The following is a 19,088-nucleotide window of genomic DNA, read 5'->3' as shown; positions in this document are numbered from 1 at the left end:
TAAATAAAGCAGAAATACATGTTTTTCTGGAACTCTTTTGCTTTTTCCATGATCCAGTGGATGTTGGGAATTTGATCTCTGGTTCCTCTGCCTTTTCTAAAATCAGCTTGAACATCTGGAAGTTCACGGTTCACGTATTGCTGAGGCCTGGCCTGGAAAATTTTGAGCATTACTTTACTAGCGTGTGAGATGAGTGCAATTGTGCAGCAGTTTGAGCATTCTTTGGCATTGCCTTTCTTTGGGATTGGAATGAAAATAGACCTTTTCCAGTCCTGTGGCCACTGCTGAGTTTTCCAAATTTGCTGGCGTATTGAGTGCAGCACTTTCACAGCATCATCTTTCAGGATTTGAAATAGCTCCACTGGAATTCCATCACCTCCACTAGCTTTGTTCATAGTGATGCTTTCTAAGGCCCACTAGACTTCACATTCCAGGATGTCTGGCTTTAGGTGAAATAAAGATAACATAAAACAATATAGATTTTTTTCCATCTATTGGCAAAAGGATAATAACCAGTGTTGGTAAAAATCTAGGGCAAAGGAAATTTTATGTCTTTGCAATTTTCATTTCTCAACCTTTCACAAGTACAATTGGCAAGACAAATCCAGAATTTCAGAGTGAAATTCCACTTCTTGAAATCTAACTTGAAAAGATAATAATGGATGCTCAAAGCAGCTTTGTTTTTGAAACTACACCAAACCAGTGAACTGCTGAAATCAATTACAGTACACTCAGACAACTGAATACAATTCTTGAAAATATTTAATTTCATGGGAATGTTTATAACTGATTGTTTTATCAAAGAAGGCATATAACAAAGCAACACACAGACACTATGACTTTTGTAAATAAAACAAAGACCACATATACAAAAATAATATACTAAAAAAACAAAACAAAAATTTTTCTTCCTGGGCACAAGGTTCGGAGAAGGCAATGGCAACCCACTCCAGTACTCTTGCCTGGAAAATCCCATGGACGGAGGAGCCTGGTAGGCTACAGTCCATGGGGTCGCTAAGAGTTGGGCATGACTGAGTGACTTCACTTTCACTTTTCACTTTCATGCATTGGAGAAGGAAATGGCAACCCACTCCAGTATTCTTGCCGGAGAATCCCATGGACAGAGGAGCCTGATAGGCTGCAGTCCATGGGGTCGCTAAGAGTCGGGCACGACTGAGCGACTTCACTTTCACTTTTCACTATCATGCATTGGAGAAGGAAATGGCAACTCGCTCCAGTGTTCTTGCCTGGAAAATTCCATGGACGGAGGAGCCTAGTGGGCTGCCGTCTATGGGGTCGCACAGAGTCGGACACAACTGAAGCGACTTAGCGGTAGCTGCAGGGCACAAGGTTATGGGTGAGTTTTATATCCAGTTAGTTGTACGTTTTATACAATGGTCACATTTCCAGTAAAAATGTATTGCACAGATTTACTTGCATATATTTTGGGATGTGGGGAGAAAAGAAAACAAGTTTACAAAACTCAAAATGCCAAATACCCCAGAGGAAAAAAATTAAGTCTCCATATTGCATGAGCAAAACTTGTATATGTAATCATCCAAAGCAAATGATTCTTCAGGGACTATTTGAAAATAGATAGTCTGAAAATATTTTAAGAAAAGTGATGGTCTATCAAAATTTACTTTTTCTAAGAAAGTATATATTTGTATAATTGTATCACTTTACTGTAATAGAGTTCACACATTGTAAATCAATTATATTTTGATAAATTTTTAAAAAAGAACTCCAATAAAACAAACTTTAGGTCAATAAACAAGAATTTTTTTTCTAAATAAATTACTTTTTTCTATCATATTTTAGTTTTGATTAAATTTCGTGTTATTTAAAGAATCATTAATTCAAACTTCAAAATATCTCAAGACGACAATATTGTTGAACACTCGGGTCATTTAAATTTCTCTGAAACGACTTCGATTTGTTTCAAACAATAGAGTATTAGTTTAAAACGAAATAAAAATATTTTTAATATTAAAAAAATAGTTAAGCCTCCATTTCAGTAATCCCTTGGTTAAGATCTAGGGACACCCTGGTCCTCGAAGACCCCATTCAGGTCCCTGGAGCATCATGCCTCCAATTATTCCAGCTGTTAGCAACACCTGGGTAATCCCAAGAGAATGTGGATCGATGCCATTTTTTTCCCCCAAAAGATAAATACTAAAAAGAAAAAAAGCGCATCTCAACATCAGAGAAGCCGCTGGCAGGGTTAGAGGATGCCCGCCTGAAGGACGAGCCCACAGGCAGGACAGGAGCCAGGGTCAGCACCCTGCCGACAGATCAGAAACCAGCGACCCCTGCCAGACAGCCTCAATACGCCTTTGCCCCTAAGAGGCAGCGTGCTTCCGGGGCGCATGCGTGAAGTCACCGTAGGGGCAGCTGCACAGGCAGAGGTCCGGTGACTGAACGCTGCGAGCGTGTGAGCGAAGCGCGTGAACTCTGTCCAGGTGCACTTGGGAGCATCTCGGGACCCTGGTGTCCGTAGGTAGCCAGTCACCTGCTTTACGCCGATGAGCAGGAGTCTTCCCTCCCCGGGTTCTGCTCCTCCAAGGAGCAGATGTCTGCCTTTGACATTTCGTAGAGATGGCAGAGGCAGAGGACTTGAAGGCGTACATCCCTTCTACGACACGGTGGGGTCAGATTGCCAGATGGTGCTAAAGGGGAAGGCTCCTGGTGATCCTTTGCAGAATTTTTGTGGGCTTGGCTCTTCCCTGGTGGCTCAGGAGGTAAAACGTTTGCCTATAATGCGGGTAGAGCCGGGTTCAATCCCTGGGTCGGGAAGATCCCCTGGAGAAGGAACTGGCAACCCACTCCAGTATTCTTGCCTGGAAAATCCCATGGACGGAGGAGCCTGAAGGGCTACAGTCCATGGGGTCGCAACGAGTCGGACACGACTAAGCGACTTCACTTTCTTTTTTAAAGTAGTTGTGATCATTGTTTCAGGGGGACAGGGGACTGGCAAGTAATGTGCCTGTCCTTCAGTTCAGTTCAGTCGCTCAGTCGTGTCCGACTCTTTGCAATTCCCTGTCCATCACCAACTCCTGGAGTTCACCCAAACTCATGTCCATTGAGTCGTTGATGCCATCCAACCATCTCATTCTCTGTTGTTCCCTTCTCCTCCCGCCTTCAATCTTTCCCAGCATCACGGTCTTTTCAAATGAGTCAGCTCTTCCCATCAGGTGGCCAAAGTATTGGAATTTCAGCTTCAGCATCAGTCCTTCGACTGAATATTCGGGACTGATCTTCTTTAGGATGGACTGGTTGGATTTCCTTGCAGTCCAAGGGACTCTCAAGAGTTTTCTCCAACACCACAGTTCAAAAGCATCAATACTTTGGCGCTCAGCTTTCTTTATAGTCCAACTCTCACATCCATACATGACCACTGGAAAAACCATAGCCTTGACTAGACAGACCTTTGTTGGCAAAGTAATGTCTCTGCTTTTTAATATGCTGTCTAGGTTGGTCATAACTTTCCTTCCAAGGAGTAAGCGTCTTTTAATTTCATGGCTGTAGTCACCATCTACAGTCATTTTGGAGCCCCAAATAACAAAGTCTGACACTGTTTCCACTGTTTCCCCATCTATTTACCATGAAGTGATGGGACCAGATGCCATGATCTTCGTTTTCTGAATACTGGGCTTTAAGCCAACTTTTTCACTCTCCACTTTCACTTTCATCAAGAGGCTCTTTAGTTCTTCTTCACTTTCTACCATAAGGGTGGTGTCATCTGCATATCTAGGGTTACTGATATTTCTCCCAGCAATCTTGATTCCAGCTTGTGCTTCTTCCAGCCCAGTGTTTCTCATGATGTACTCTGCACAGAAGTCAAATAAGCAGGGTGACAATATACAGCCTTGACATACTCCTTTTCCTAATTGGAACCATTCTGTTGTTCCATGTCCAGTTGCTTCCTGATCTGCATACAGATTTCTCAAGAGGCCGGTCAGGTGTTCTGGTATTCCCATCTCTTTCAGAATTTTCCACAGTTTCGGTGATTCACACAAAGGCTTTGGCATAGTCAATAAAGCAGAAATAGATGTTTTTCTGGAATTCTTGCTTTTTTGATGATCCAGCGGATGTTGGCAATTTGATCTCTGGTTCCTCTGCCTTTTCTAAAATCAGCTTGAACATCTGCAAGTTCACAGTTCACGTATTGCTGAGGCCTGGCTTGGAGAGTTTGAGCATTACTTTACTGGCGTGTGAGATGAGTGCAATTGTGCGGTAGTTTGAGCATTCTTTGGCATTGCATCAGTTCCTTTTATGTTCTATTAACTCTTGGCTGCCTGGTAGCTTTAGTGGAATTTCACGAATGATACATTGTTAGGTTTCCCTGATATACATTTTCTTTAAAAAAGAAATCTGTGCTTGTTACTTTTATATAGGTGCCAAAAGTAATCATCAGTTCTGCTGGATAGCAGATAAGTTTTTTGCTTTTTTAATGTACTCTGTGAAATTTCCCTGATATACAACTTCCTTTAAGAAAAAAATCTGTGCTTGTTACTTCTATATAAGTGCCAAAAGTAATCATCAGTTCTGTTGGACAGCAGATAAGTTTTGTTTTTTTTTAATGCACTCTGTCAAATTAATATACAGGGGGTAGGGCTGGCTTTGACTTTGTTAATCCAAACTTAGTTTGGTTTTATGAGGTTAAATTTAGAATTTTTGATTCTGTTTTGACTTAAGAAAACTATTGTTTGTACCAGAATTACTTTTACAAATAAAAATGGCTATGTAGCCAATGTTTCCTGCCAACACTGGTGCTTTCTATAGAGTCTACCGATTATGTTAAACATAACTTGAGACTAAGACTTTGTTTTAAAGATTTATCATTTCTTTATAGATGATTTCAGTTCAAGATATTTTTCAGATTAATACATTGACAAACTCTTATTATGGAATAAACATCATGCAATCATACTGAATAATTTTATGTTTGCTGCTGCTACTGCCAAGTCACTTCAGTCGTGTCCAACTCTGTGCGACCCCAGAGATGGCAGCCGGCCAGGCTCCCCCGTCCCTGGGATTCTCCAGGCAAGAACACTGGAGTGGGTTGCCAGTTCCTTCTCCAATGCATGAAAGTGAAAAGTGAAAGTGAAGTCGCTCAGTCGTGTCCGACTCCTAGCAACCTCATGGACTGCAGCCTACCAGGCTCCTCCGTCCATGGGATTTTCCAGGCAAGAGTACTGGAGTGGGGTTCCATTGCGTTTAAGGATGTCTATATACATAGTACATTGGTTTGGTTGATTAGTCACTAAGTCATGTCTGACTCTTGTGACCCCATGGACTGTATCCTGCCAGGCTCCTCTGTCCATGAGACTTCCCAGGCAAGAACACTGGAGTAGGTTGCCATCTCATTCTCCAGTGAATCCTTCCAACCCAGGGATCACACCTCTGTCTTGGCATTGGCAGGCAGGTTCTTTACCACTGAGCCACCCAGGGAAGCCTGTAATCATTGGTAAAAGTCTAAAAAACCTATATTGCCTATTACATTTAACTTTAGTTTCTTAAGTTTTTACTGTGTCTTTTACATAATATAATGTAGGCAGACTATCTAACTTGCTGTTTTCTTTATTGATGACTAATACTTCGATTCATTTTCAAAGAAAATTTCTTACTTATGAGGTTGAAAACTCTGTACTTCTCTTGGCCACTGTGTTAATAGTTCAATGTCTAAATTTGACAGTTGTCTGTGAAGAAAGCTTATAAAGCTACATTATTGTAGTCTATGTTTTTATATTACACTTGAGATCTATATATTTATATACAATGTGTTTTTCATTAAAATAATATACAACGATTAAAGAAGTTTTAGCAGTTTGGCCCTGCTGAAAGTAACATGGGCATCAGCTGGCCCCCTTGGGGCAACAGACAAAGCCTGTTGCCATGTCGGTATCACGTTTGGTGGGGTACTGCATCCAAATCTGGAAGTGGCTGGGGAAGTCAGAAACTAAGGTACAGCTGGCCCATCCGGCTGTGTGGTGGCAACAGAGGAGGGCCTGGCATTTTCCAGGCAGCTGACAGGGCACCAGGGAGGTGGGCAGCAGGGAGGGAACCTGAGAAGGCACGTAAGACTTGTATCCATGCATACATTTGGATTCTTCCTTGTGTGTATATCCAAGATCTATCCACGTTTCCTTGTAGTTCTACTTTATCCCTTTTGTCTTCTACCTAGCACTGAGTAATATGTAGCATAATGTACTTATTGATTGGCTTAGTGATGGCCACATAAGTTGCCTCCGACTGTTTTACTAAGATAAACAATGTATTGTGCCCCCAACTCCCACCCGTTCCTCTATCCGAGTCTGACTCCTCAAGGAACACCCAACACACAGGATCAACCTGAGTGGTAGCAATTAGTAAATATTTAATCATCACTTTTGAAACTGGTTTATGCAGGGTCTCGAAAACCAGGTTGTGTGTTTATTTGAGTGGGTCAACTTGCTGAAAGTAGATTTACAGAAAGCCACTTGCAGAATGAAAAAAATTTGTCAAAATCAAATTTGCCAAAAATGAATGCTCTAAATTACCAATTCCATGCACGCTTGAGACCTATTAAAAAGTCTTTAAAGCCTTCTGTGAGGTAAGCCAAGGAGCAGGGGCAGAGCGTGAGCATACAGAAATAGAGATGAACTGCAAACTCTGTTTAAGAAAAATCCCCCCTGTCTTTGTACCAAATGGCTGGGGTACATGCAAAACTAATGCTCTGAAAAAAATCTAACTGGCAAACTCACTTTCAGCTGCTAGTAACAGGCACAGAAATACAAATAAAACTGGTTTTATTTCCTAATAAGCTGTCTAGAGATAGGCAGGCGCTCGTGTTGGATCAGTGGTTCAACTGCTTGAGGACTGGCATCTCTGTGGCTCTCTTCAGCCCTCCTTCCTTCATGGCTGAGGACTACTGCAGCTCCAGTGATCACTTTGGTGCCTGTGACAGAGGAGAGGGAAGAGGTGCCCTAGTTGTACCTATCACTTTAATCAGGGAAGCAAAAGTCTTCCCAGAGGTTCCATGCTCAAAGCTGTGTCCCCCGGCCACCCTAGCTGCAAGAGAGTCTGAGACAGTGAGCATTTATAGCTTTTCCAGGTTCTTTAGTGGAGACAGATACAGGGGATAGGGGTTGGGAATGGGTGGCAAGTTGGACCACCAATGTTATAATTAAATATAATTAACTTCTCTTTCAAAATAGGTAGCTTGTAAGTCAAGAAATGTCTATCAACAATTTTAAGATTATAACTTAAAACAGTTCTAATCATGACATATTTTTAACAGATGCGTTTCCACTACATTGCTTTTCCTTTTTTTCCTCCCTAACATTCTAGAGTGGGACTAAAGTCAAATTAATCTTTCAAGCAAAAGAGAGGAAAAATCAAAAGACCAACAGTGGCAAAACGCTTTCAGCCACTCCCCTGCTCACTGTCCTTCCACACCAAACAACATCTGGAAAACATTCCCACATTCGTTGGCATTCAAAAACTGATACAGCTGACCAAAGTCCATGTGGTTTCCTCTGGCTCCATTGACACTGAATACTTTTTCTTCAAAACCTGAAAATTTTCTTTGTCTCTCCATGTCCTCACTTGTACCATCAAAAGGAGTGTCTTCTCGATGGCGAATTAAAATTCTCTTCCAGTTTAATTTTCTGAGCCTGAAAAGAAATTTTCAGAGTAGAAATTGTGAAGATGTGTATTCTAAAGCCCTGAAAGTACAAGTTATAAAATAGATTTATCAATGCTTTTTCCTAGAAGAAATGTCCTTTAATCTCACATGGATTTTATTTTAATCTAATATGATTCCAGTAATGCATGATCAGTCATGTCTGTTTTGCAATGCTATGGACTGTAAGCCCGTCAGGCTCCTCTGTCCAAGGGCTTTTCCAGGCAAGAATACTGGAGTGGGTTGCCATTTCCTCCATATCCCATCCCCAAACTCATTTACTGCTATTATCACTGCCTGGTATCAGCATTTTACAAATGTACGAATTCCTGAATCTCAACCTCTTGAAGGGGCTTGTCATTTAGGGCATCAGTAGAGAAATAAGGTTCCCTGGTGGCTCAGACAGTAAAGAATTTGCTGCAATGCAGGAGACCCGGATTCAGTTTCTGGGTCAGGAAGATTCCCTGGAGAAGGGAATGGCAACCCACTCCAGTATTCTTGCCTGGAGAATTCCATGGACGCAGAAGCCTGGCAGGCTACAGCCCATGGGGTCGCTAAGAGTCGGACATGACTGAGCGACCGATACTTTTCATTTCTCACTTTCAGAGAAATAAAATTAGAAATCTTGTTCCACAGGGTACACACAACTTACAGCATCGCTAAGATGAGAGAAGAATCAGATCCATAGAAATGGAGGGGACAGTAGACAGTGTTGTGGGCAGGGGCGGGATTTAATGTCTATCTACAGAACATCTTCTCTGTGCCATGTGTCAGGTGAGGTGAGTACGCTGACCAAATGTGAGTGCTGTTTTAGACTAAATCCTGTTATGACTTCAGGGACACACAGATTTCCACATCTCTAGTATCATGTGATACATGACACAGTGACAGACTTTTTTCCTGGGCTCCAAAATCACTGCAGATGGTGACTGCAGGCATGAAATTAAGAGACACTTACTCTTTGGAAGGAAAGCTATGACCAACCTAGATAGCATATTGAAAAGCAGAGACGTTACTTTGCCAACAAAGGTCCGTCTAGTCAAAGCTATGGTTTTTCCAGTAGTCATGTATGAATGTGAGAGTTGGACCATAAAGAAAACTGAGTGCTGAAGAATTGATGCTTTGGAACTGCGGTGCTGGAGAAGACTCTTGAGAGTCCCTTGGACTGCAAGGAGATCCAACCAGTCTATCTTAAAGGAAATCAGTCCTGAATATTCATTGGAAGGATGGATGCTGAAGCTGAAGCTCCAATACTTCGGCCAACAGATGCAAAGAACTGACTCATTGAAAAAGACCCTGATGCTGGGAAAGATTGAAGGAAGGAGGAGAAGGGGACGACAGAGGATGAGAGGGCTGGATGGCATCACCAGCTCTATAAACGTGAGTTTGAGTAGATTCTAGGAGTTGGTGATGGACAGAGAAGCCTGGCGTGCTACAGTCCATGGGGTCGCAAAGAGTCAGACATGACTGAGCGACTGAACTAAACTGAACTGAGTATCATGTTGCATACTGTAATAATTGACAAGGCATACAGAAGTTGTGAAAACCTTGGACTTCTCTGGTGATACAGTGGATAAGAATCCACCTGCCAGTGCAGGAGACATGGGTTTGATTGCTGGTCCAGTGAGATTCCACGTACTGTGAAGCCACTAAGCCCATGAGGCACAACTCCAGAAGCCTGCATGCTTTAGGGCCTGCAAACCACAACTCCTGAAGCCCCTGCCTGGCGCCCTAGAGCCAGCAAGTCACAACTCCTGAGCCCGTGTGTCTAAAGCCTGTGCTCTGCTACAAGAGAGCAGACCACAACTAGAGAGTAGTGCCCACTCGCTATAAGAGGAGAGAAAGCCCGCACATAGCAACGAAGACCCAGCGCAACAACAACAAAAAAGGTTGTGATAGCCAACCTTGACCAGAATTCTTCACAGGTGCTCTGTGGGCCTTCCACACAAACAACACCAGGTTTCCCAGGCATGCTGAACCCAGAGAGGGAAAGCTCCTTTGCCCACTCGAGAATACTCTTTCTTTTGTATTTGTTGTAGATGTGATGGCTGTAGATCCAGAGCCTTGTGAGAACGCAGTCGCCTGGCTGGACTATACTTCCTGGAGCAGGGGATGGGGTGACGTCTTTGCTGATGTAGCCAGAAGCATGTTCTCGAACCCACTCTGTGGCATTCAGGATGCAGACATCTCCGAGACAGTTCTTTTGTAGGTATGTAGTCAGATCCATATTCAGCCGAGCCTGCTCGGATCTACTTAATAATTCTGACCTGATGGAAGACATATGGGATTAAACATTAAATCAATTTTCTCAGAACAAACTTGAGAAGTGCTTTTGTTCTCAGATTAGTTTTTCCTCTAAAGTTGGCCAGGGTCTGTAACGTACCTGACAGTAATTTCAGGCAGAACTGCAGGGTATTTAAAAGGAAGAATACAGGCCAGAGAAAACATCACCTGATTAAAAAAACAGAGAGAAAAATTGCCCTAAGTGCTGTTTTAAGTTGAGACATATTTCAGTGCTTCCAAAAGTAACACTGAATTACCATTGCTTCCTCAGATACGTCCAGGTTCATACTGATTGTAAAGTAAACTTTTGAAGATCGTCCTTCCATGGTCCTCTTTTCAATGCATTCTTTCAGTTCTGCTAAAGCCAGCTGGTCATTCACGATGAGCTCGTTCTCACTGGGGAACATACTGGCCAGCAGGTCTAACTCAGAGAGTTGGGCCTCTGCCTGTTCAATCTCAGTCATTTCGGGGTACCTGTAAGTTTCTAAGAAGGTAAGGATAAGAGAGACATTTATAAATACAGTCTTGGGAGAACTCACCATCGGTACATATTGAATATGGGTACTTAATGAAAATCTGATTTCTTAATAAAATATGACATTTAATCAGAATACCTTCTGTGTTACTTTCAGATGTAATATACTAAGGATCAAAAGGGGTTTCCCTGGTAGCTCAGTGGGTGAAGAATCTGCCTGCAATGCGGGAGACCCAGGTTTGATCCTTGGGTCAGGAAGATCCCCTGGAGAAAGGAATAGCAATCTACTCCAGTATTCCTGCCTGGGAAATCCCATGGATAGAGGAGCCTGGCGGGCTACAATCCATGAGGTGGCAAAAAGTTGGATGCGATTGAGTGACTAAACCACCTCCAAGGATCCAAACTATAGGACAACCCAATGACAGTGATAAAACTCCAAAGAAACCCAGGCACCAAATTTCTCTATATGTAGATAGTTGATGTGGCATCTTGAGATACCACAATGAGCAATTACATGGAAGTAAACATGGAACAACAGACTGGTCCCAAATAGGAAAAGGAGTACATCAAGGCTGTATATTGTCACCCTGCTTATTTAACTTATATGCAGACTACATCATGAGAAACGCTGGGCTGGAAGAAGCACAAGCTGGAATCAAGATTGCTGGGAGAAATATCAGTACCCCTAGATATGCAGATGACACCACCCTTATGGTAGAAAGTGAAGAGGAACTCAAAAGCCTCTTGATGAAAGTGAAAGTGGAGAGTGAAAAAGTTGGCTTAAAGCTCAACATTCAGAAAACGAAGATCATGGCATCCGGTCCCATCACTTCATGGGAAATAGATGGGGAAACAGTGGAAACAGTGTCAGACTTTATTTTTTGGGGCTCCAAAATCACTGCAGATGGTGACTGCAGCCATTAAATTAAAAGACACTTACTCCTTGGAAGAAAAGTTATGACCAACCTAGATAGCATATTCTAAAGCAGAGATATTACTTTGCCAACAAAGGTTTGTCTAGTCAAGGCTATGGTTTTTCCTGTGGTCATATATGGATGTGAGAGTTGGACTGTGAAGAAGGCTGAGCACTGAAGAACTGATGCTTTTGAACTGTGGTGTTGGAGAGGACTCTTGAGAGTCCCTTGGACTGCAAGGAGATCCAACCAGTCCATTCTAAGAGATTAGTTCTGGGTGTTCTTTGGAAGGAATGATGCTAAAGCTGAAACTGCAGTACTTTGGCCACCTCATGCGAAGAGTTGACTCATTGGAAAAGACTCTGATGCTGGGAGGGATTGGGGGCAAGAGGAGAAGGGGACGACAGAGGATGAGATGGCTGGATGGCATCATTGACTTGATGGACATGAATCTGAGTGAACTCCGGGAGTTGGTGATGGACAGGGAGGCCTGGCGTGCTGCGATTCATGGGGTCGCAAAGAGTCAGACACGACTGAGCGACTGAACTGAACTGAACTGAACTGAAACTAATTGTGTAGTCAAAAGTCATATCAATGATATAACCAGTAGAGAGGCTCTGATTGGTTACCTTGGAAACTCAGAATTAAAAGAATAAGGAAGAAAGTTAGATGTGTGGTCATTTTTTTCTCTTCATATTCATTAGTTTTTTAAAAATAGAAGAATGTGAAAAACAGAAAATAAAGGCTAATTATCCCACAGCTCAAGTAACACAGGTCAACAACAGCAAAAAATTTACAAGATTATAAAATTCAAATGACGGAGAAAGGTTTAAAAAGTGAAGACACAGTTTGCTGCTGGTGACTGCTTCCCCTAGCTAGTCCCCTATCCAAGGCAGAGATTTTGGTGTTTCAGAAACATTTTAGGTATTACACATATACATATATGGAACACACATGGTGGTATAATGTGTAAATAAAGGTAGAGAATGAAATATATAATTAAAATGTATCTACAAGGGGTGATATTTACAAATCTTTTGTCCTTACTTCCTAACTCTCTCCCCACCAAATATATTTTGGAGATCTATTCACTGTCAGCACATGGATTGATCTATCTCATTCTTTCTGGTGGTTGACTATCATAGTGAATCAGATAGATATGTCATAATTTATTGCATTCCTTATCTACTGATGGCCACTGGGTTTTTTCCCACAGTTTTGCTATTACGAACACTTCTGTAATGGAATTTTATGTATACACACACCCACACAAACACACACCAGTTTGGTGAGCTGTGAATAATATATACACAAGAATAAGTTTGCAGAGGTGGCTGACTGGTACAGCATTTTAAAAGTTTTAGGCATTTAAAAGTTTTAGACAATATTTAGAATATTGTCAAGTTGCCTTCCAGAAAGTTGCTACATGGAAGTTTAAAATTTTCACACAGTCCCCTGCTTTAAAAAAAATTCTTGGCATAAAGTCTTTATATGGTGTTCCATATCTGTGTGAGCCATTCATTAGTTTTTATTTTTAAGGAGGCAGACTCACCAGCCTTTCCTTTCACAGCTTCTGGACTTTGAGTCTTTGTTGGAAAAGATTCTTCCCCACTCCAAGGTTATAAAGATTACAAGATGCTAACCAAAATAGGATTTTAAAACATTTTTTAGAATTTAATAACTTGATTTTCATTTGCAAGAAAGTGCTGCTGCTGCTGCTAAGTCACTTCAGTCGTGTCCGACTCTATGTGACCCCATAGACGGCAGCCCACCAGGCTCCCCTGTCCCTGGGATTCTCCAGGCAAGAACACTGGAGTGGCTTGCCATTTTCTTCTCCGCAAGAAAGTGCAGGGCCATCTAATAAAACATGGAGGCTGAGCACATGTATTTGTTTCTCTTTCTCTCTTTTCCCTCCATTAAAATTAGAGTAAAGGAATAGATTCTTAAATATAAAGGGACAGGAAATGACAGATAAAAGCTGTCAACAAAATACGGGAAGATGGAAAAGGGGTGAATGAATCACAGCTAACTTAGATTTCAGCTTTCTTCCCTTTATTAACTGCTTGGTTGGGTGGGGAAGGGAACTGCAGAACTTCAGAAGGGCTCAGAACTGTCAACTCCAGCTACTTTGGAAAGCTGCTCTGTGTATGCCATAGAAAACATGAATTTGTTGAAACTCTAGAGTCTAGGCTTTAGACTCTCTTTCAGGGTTTCTTAATATTGGCACTACATATCTGATGGCTGAATCACAAATTATAAGACTGTTGTTCTAAATGTATGTAGAAGAAAAATTTAAGATTATTATATCATTGAATTAAAAGTGACAAGGTTTCTGTATTTTACTGACACCGGTAAAATATGACACCAGCAGACTATAGTGGGTTGCTACTTCTTCAGTGTCAAGTCTGGGCTATTTGAGGCAAAAAAAAAAATCCAAAGGAGTGATCATCATGTCCTTTCTTGGGTCCTGAGGTCCTTCGCTGATCTGCCACCCTCTCTCCACCTTTCAGAATATTTTTGTGTTTTATATATATATATATATATATATATATATATATATATCACGATTCTTTTGGGGAAGACTAGGAAAAATATCCTGAAAAGTGGAAGTCCCTCTAACACAATATTTTTAATTTATCAAGTTGGCATTAAAAAAAAAGAAAAAGGGGGAAATGTTGTTATAAGGAAAGCTGATCTAAAAATGCCAATCTTATGAAGCTGACCTGAAGAAAAACAAACACATAAATATGTGTTTCTAAGGATGGTCACTGTTAATAATAATAAAAAATTTCAGAAATGGCTTAATTGTTCAGCAACAGTACAGTAGTTAAGTAAATACATAGGCATACCTTGGAGATACTGCAGGTTTAATTCTAGAACACCATAATAAAGTGAGTATCACAATAAAGTGAATGACACAAATATTTTGATTTCTCAGTGCATATAAGTCATGTTTATACTACACTGTATTCTGTTAAGTATGCAATAGAATTATGTCTGAAAAAAAAAAAACAATGCACGTACCTTAATGATAATCTTTTTGTAATAATGACATCAAAGATCACTGGTCACAGATCACTATAACCAATATAGTAATAATGAAAAGTTTTAAATATTGTGAGAATTACCAAAATGTGAGAGCAAGACATAAAGGGAGCAGATGCTGTGGGAAAAATACCACCAGGAGATGTGCTCAGGAGTTGCAACAAACCTTCAATTTGTAAAGAACAAAAAAACATACTATCTGCAAAGTGCAATAAAATGAGATATGCCTGTACACCCAAACAGTAGAATATTATGAAATAACTTAAAAAATGGGTATTGACATTGATGTTCATGATGTATGGTTACTTAAAATAGTATATTGTAAAAATAAAAAAAAATGAAAATAGTAGATTGTAGAACAATATAAATAATCTTAATCAATAAATAATATTACTGTTCCTTCTTATACCATCACACATACATGAAAAAAAAAATCACAAAGAGAATTCACAAAACAATTAACAATTGGCTAATGTGGGTTGACAGAAGAAGAGAAGGATTTTCACCTTTTAATTTGTATGCTTCTATATTGCTTGAAGTTCATGATTAGCATGTAGTACCTCTAAATTCACTAGAAAGGAATAAGAGTTATGCTTCTGAATGGCAACCTGAAACCCACTGATGCAGAGGAAACACGGCTTACCTTCTCAACAAGAATTTACTCTGGGGAATCAAACACCATTATTTCAGTTGGTGGTGTCTTCATGGACTTCCTTTTCATCTTTGGTAAAGGTTGTTTGGGCAGCTATTATCTGTAGAGCTTCATCCTTCCTTCCTTCCTGGAACTATTTAGTTTGAAGATCAGGACTTATATCTAATAAAATATAGAAGAGTGAAGGTAAAAAGGCCAAGTGTTCAGTGACCAGTATTATCACAAGGATTAAAATGAGGACATGATCAATAAAATGGGTCATCAAAAAAAGATTTGAGGAAAGTGGCACAATTTGACTTGAGTCTTAAAGGAAGGGTAAGACTTAGACACGGAGAAGGCAATGGCACCCCACTCCAGTACTCTTGCCTGGAAAATCCCATGGGTGGAGGAGCCTGGTGGGCTGCAGTCCATGAGGTTGCCAAGAGTCGGACACGACTGAGCGACTTCACTTTCACTTTTCACTTTCATGCATTGGAGAAGGAACTGGCAACCCACTCCAGTGTTCTTGCCTGGAGAATCCCAGGGACGGGGGAGCCTGGTGGGCTGCCATCCATGGGGTCGCACAGAGTCAGACACGACTGAAGTGACTTAGCAGTAGCAGCAGCAAGACTTAGACAAGGGAGGAGGAGGCATAATGTGGTAAGGGAAGAAAGGTGTGCAGGGCAAGAAAGCACAAGAAAAACAGCAAGAGCCTGAACCTGTCCCTTCTTCCCAAGTCCAACTGCCCAGGTATAATTCAGGGAGTCATCGTTTGGAATATTTTCCCTTATGCTACTTACTGTTTGTCCTCTAAACCCATCCTTGGTCCTTCTTTACCCTTCCCTGGACTCTGGACAGCTGACCTCCACAGCCTATAGCACCCAAGTCTTCTGCATTTCTTGTGGTTGGCCAATGCTCTGGCTGGAAGTGGGAGGATGAGAGGAGAAAGAGGCCAGGGTATTTCTTCATTATTCTTTCCCTGCTTTGGTGGGATTCTGACAATGACCTATGACCAAGCTCCTGCAAGCAGCCCTTCACTTCTTTAGCTTCAGTAGAGCTTTCAGCCTAGAGAAAGTCAGAGTTCCTTTAAATCTGGCCATACCTTGGGACCTCCCCTGGTGGTCTAGTGGTTAAGACTCTGTGTTTCCACTGCAGGGGGTGTACGTTTGATCCCTGGTCAGGGAACTAAGATCCCCTTGTACCGTGCTGCTGCTGCTGCTGCTGCTAAGTCGCTTCAGTCGTGTCCAACTCTGTGCGACCCCATGGACAGCAGCCCACCCAGCTCCCCTGACCCTGGGATTCTCCAGGCAAGAACACTGGAGTGGGTTGCCATTTCCTTCTCCAGTGCATGAAAGTGAAAAGTGAAAGTGAAGTCGCTCAGTCGTGTCTGACTCTTTGTGACCCCATGGACTGCAGCCCACCAGGCTCCTCTGTCCACGGGATTTTCCAGGCAAGAGTGCTGGAGTGGGGTGCCATTGCCTTCTCTGCTCGTACCATGTGATAAGGCCAAAAGATATATATGTAGGTGTGTGTGTGTGTCTGTGTGCACTTAGTCGCTCAGTCATGTCTGACTCTTTGTGACCCCATGGACTGTGGCCCACCAGGCTCCTTTGTCCATGGAATTTTCCATGCAAGAATAGTGGAGTGGGTTGCCATTCCCTTCTCCAGGAAATACACACACACATATATCTTCAGAATATATATATATATCTTCAGAAATATTTAAAATCCCTGGATTATTAGAATTCCTTATCTTTTCTAGTCCTGTTGGAGTTGGGGAACTAGGAAACAACTCGTTAGATGGTTATTAGAGGAGGTGAATTTACTTTGGATTTATCATAGTGGTTAAGTATACTCTGTTGCCAGACTGCCAAGATGCAACTCCTGGCTCTGCCACTTTCCAACTGTGTGACCTGAGGCAGGTGGCTTAATTTTCTGTGCCTTACTCTTCCCATCTCCAGAATGGGCATGACAGGGCTGCTGTAAGTTATTAAGTGAGGATGTGTGGGAAGTACTTAAAATGATGCCTGGCAACAGAGTAAGTGCCATAAAGAGCTTGCTATTTTTATATTCAATCAACAAATATTTCTTGAGCACCTATTGTATGTCAAGCACTAAGACTGCAATGATGGACTAAAGTAACAACAACAAAAAAATCTCTGCTGTCAGAGATTTAACCTAGTGGGAGCAGCCTATGTTAACAGAACACACACACACATTGCCATGCTCTCTTCCTCTTCCTGGGGATCTTCCCGACCCAGGGATTGAACATACGTCTCCTGCAGCTCCTGCATTGCAGGTTGATCCTTTACCACTGAGGCACTGGGGAAGCACCACATACATCGCTCCCCCACACCCCACATATATGTCCAGTGAATAACTGTTATGAAGAAGATAAATAAGAGAAGGTGCAAGTTGCTGGGAGCGGTTCAATTATACACAGGCTGGCCAGGGACAGCCTTTTTGCTAAGGTGACTGTGGGGGAACGAGACCTGAAGGCACTGAAGGAGAAAGCCATGTGTTGAAATGAGCAAAAAGTCTTCCAGGCAAAAGGAACAGCATGTCCATAGGCCAGGAAGCAGGATGATGCTACACGAGGTGTCTGGAGCAGTGAGCCAGGGGCAGGGTTTTAGGACAAAACGTTAGAGAGGAAATCAGGGGCAGTCATGTTGGAACTCAGGGAATGGCTAGGATTTAGGATTTTTTTAAAATATATATCTATTATTTATTCAGCTGTGCCAGGTCTTAATTGCAGCACTGGGGATCTTGTAGCATTTGATCACCAAGGAAGTCCCAGGATTTGGGGTTTTATCCTGACTGATATGGAAGGCCATTGAAGGGGTCTGACTTATTAAAGGCCCACACTCACTGCTGGGAAGAAGGATGGAAGCAGAGTTAGCAGGTAGGCACTACGATGATAGGAGAGATGATGGTGGCTTGGATTAGGGTATGGTGGAAATGGTGAGCAACTGTTCGTGTTCTAGACATGTATTAAGAGTAGACACAACAGGATCATTTTTGAATTATATGTGATATGTAAGAATAACTCCGAGGCTTCGAGAAAACTCGAAGAATGGACCTACCATTTACTTGGATGGGGAAGATGGTGTAAATCTGAAGCTTGGTCTTAGACATTCTAGGTAATGAAATGTCTGTCAAGTCACCTAGTAAGTACAGACGTCCAGCAGGCAGCTAGATGAACAACTACGGTGTTTATAAGAGATCTGGCTGAAGATGTAATTTGGGGAGTACTGAGCATTTCTCTAAAAGCACGTTTGTTTAGTCAGTGAGGGAGTGAGTTAATTCGGGAACAGGCCTCATTGAGTTTAGAGGTCTGGGTCTCAGCGACACATGGGTGGACAGCTACCGGAGTGATGTCACAAATAAGTGATTTGTCCAGTTGTTTTCGTAGACGAGGCTTCAGTCCCAGAAACACCTTGAACAGGATATTCTGACTCAAGGTTTTAGTGAATATCACTGTAAGAACGTAGAATGACACGACCTTCCTTTTTCCCTTGCAGTTTTTTTTCTTTTTATTTTGACTATTAACTTACTTAGAAAGTTTCCCCTGACCCCAACCTTAACGACAGACCATGTTCAGGATGCGTGTGGTGTGTTTGTGTTTGGGGGGGGGGGGGGGCGGGGCGGGTGTTTGGAGGGGGGGGCGGGTGCGGAATGGGGATTACGGGGGGTTGGGGGCGGTGGGGCGCGCGGTGGAGAGGAGACGAGGGTGGGCGGGGCCAGGAAACGCGAAGCTAGTTCTAACCAATGAGCGGTGAGAAGTTGGTGGGAAGTCGGGGCCACCAAGTCGCCGAGTTACCGAGCGACGGACTGGGCCGCCGCAGCCCAGGAACTCCCGGTCCGCAGGTGCCACCGGTGGACAGAAGACTCACCTCGAGCCATGGACCCACTCAGTGCTGTAACCCCGCGTTTCCTGGCTGCACAAACGTCTCGATTCTTATTCGGAGACACCCTCAAGGATCCCAGGGCTAGCGAACCGGAATCCGACAAACAGCCTAGGTCCGGCCGCCTGAGTAGAGTGAGACACCTCCCTCCCGGACGGCCGCATGCGCG

At 42.4% G+C, this 19,088-nt stretch overlaps 1 protein-coding gene across 4 annotated transcripts; it reads right to left on the bottom strand.

Annotated features, from left to right (window-relative positions):
* Positions 1 to 6,359: 6,359 nt before the first annotated feature.
* On the bottom strand, positions 6,360 to 19,088 carry RWDD2B (RWD domain containing 2B). Of its 4 annotated transcripts, XM_025281895.3 has the most exons (8): positions 18,908 to 19,088; positions 15,027 to 15,197; positions 14,890 to 14,954; positions 14,363 to 14,416; positions 10,207 to 10,433; positions 10,050 to 10,117; positions 9,571 to 9,933; positions 6,360 to 7,658 (listed from the first exon to the last, which is right to left on the bottom strand). In XM_025281895.3, exons 5-8 carry the CDS (start codon positions 10,411 to 10,413, stop codon positions 7,424 to 7,426), a joined length of 873 nt encoding a protein of 290 aa, XP_025137680.3. In that variant the 5' UTR covers positions 10,414 to 10,433; positions 14,363 to 14,416; positions 14,890 to 14,954; positions 15,027 to 15,197; positions 18,908 to 19,088; the 3' UTR covers positions 6,360 to 7,423. The 4 variants fall into 4 exon arrangements, with proteins under 4 accessions (XP_025137680.3, XP_006056417.4, XP_006056416.4 ...); XM_006056355.4 differs by lacking the exon at positions 14,890 to 14,954; XM_006056354.4 differs by lacking the exons at positions 14,363 to 14,416; positions 14,890 to 14,954 and adding an exon at positions 15,815 to 15,935 and having other exon boundaries at positions 18,908 to 19,087.

Source organism: Bubalus bubalis, chromosome 1 (assembly GCF_019923935.1).
Source record: "Bubalus bubalis isolate 160015118507 breed Murrah chromosome 1, NDDB_SH_1, whole genome shotgun sequence".
NCBI classification, from domain to species: domain Eukaryota; kingdom Metazoa; phylum Chordata; class Mammalia; order Artiodactyla; family Bovidae; genus Bubalus; species Bubalus bubalis.
Note: the sequence above shows the minus strand (reverse complement) of the source record. Positions and strands in the feature narration are given on the sequence as shown.

Coding starts and splice junctions, on each gene's coding strand:
- RWDD2B (XM_025281895.3), bottom strand. CDS start 10,413: ATGACTGAGATTGAACAGGCAGAGGCCCAACTCTCTGAGTTAGACCTG. Junction 9,934..10,049: donor CTGCCTGAAATTACTGTCAG/GTACGTTACAGA, acceptor GTCTTCCATCAG/GTCAGAATTATTAAGTAGAT. Junction 7,659..9,570: donor TGTGAAGAATTCTGGTCAAG/GTTGGCTATCAC, acceptor ATTTCTTTTCAG/GCTCAGAAAATTAAACTGGA.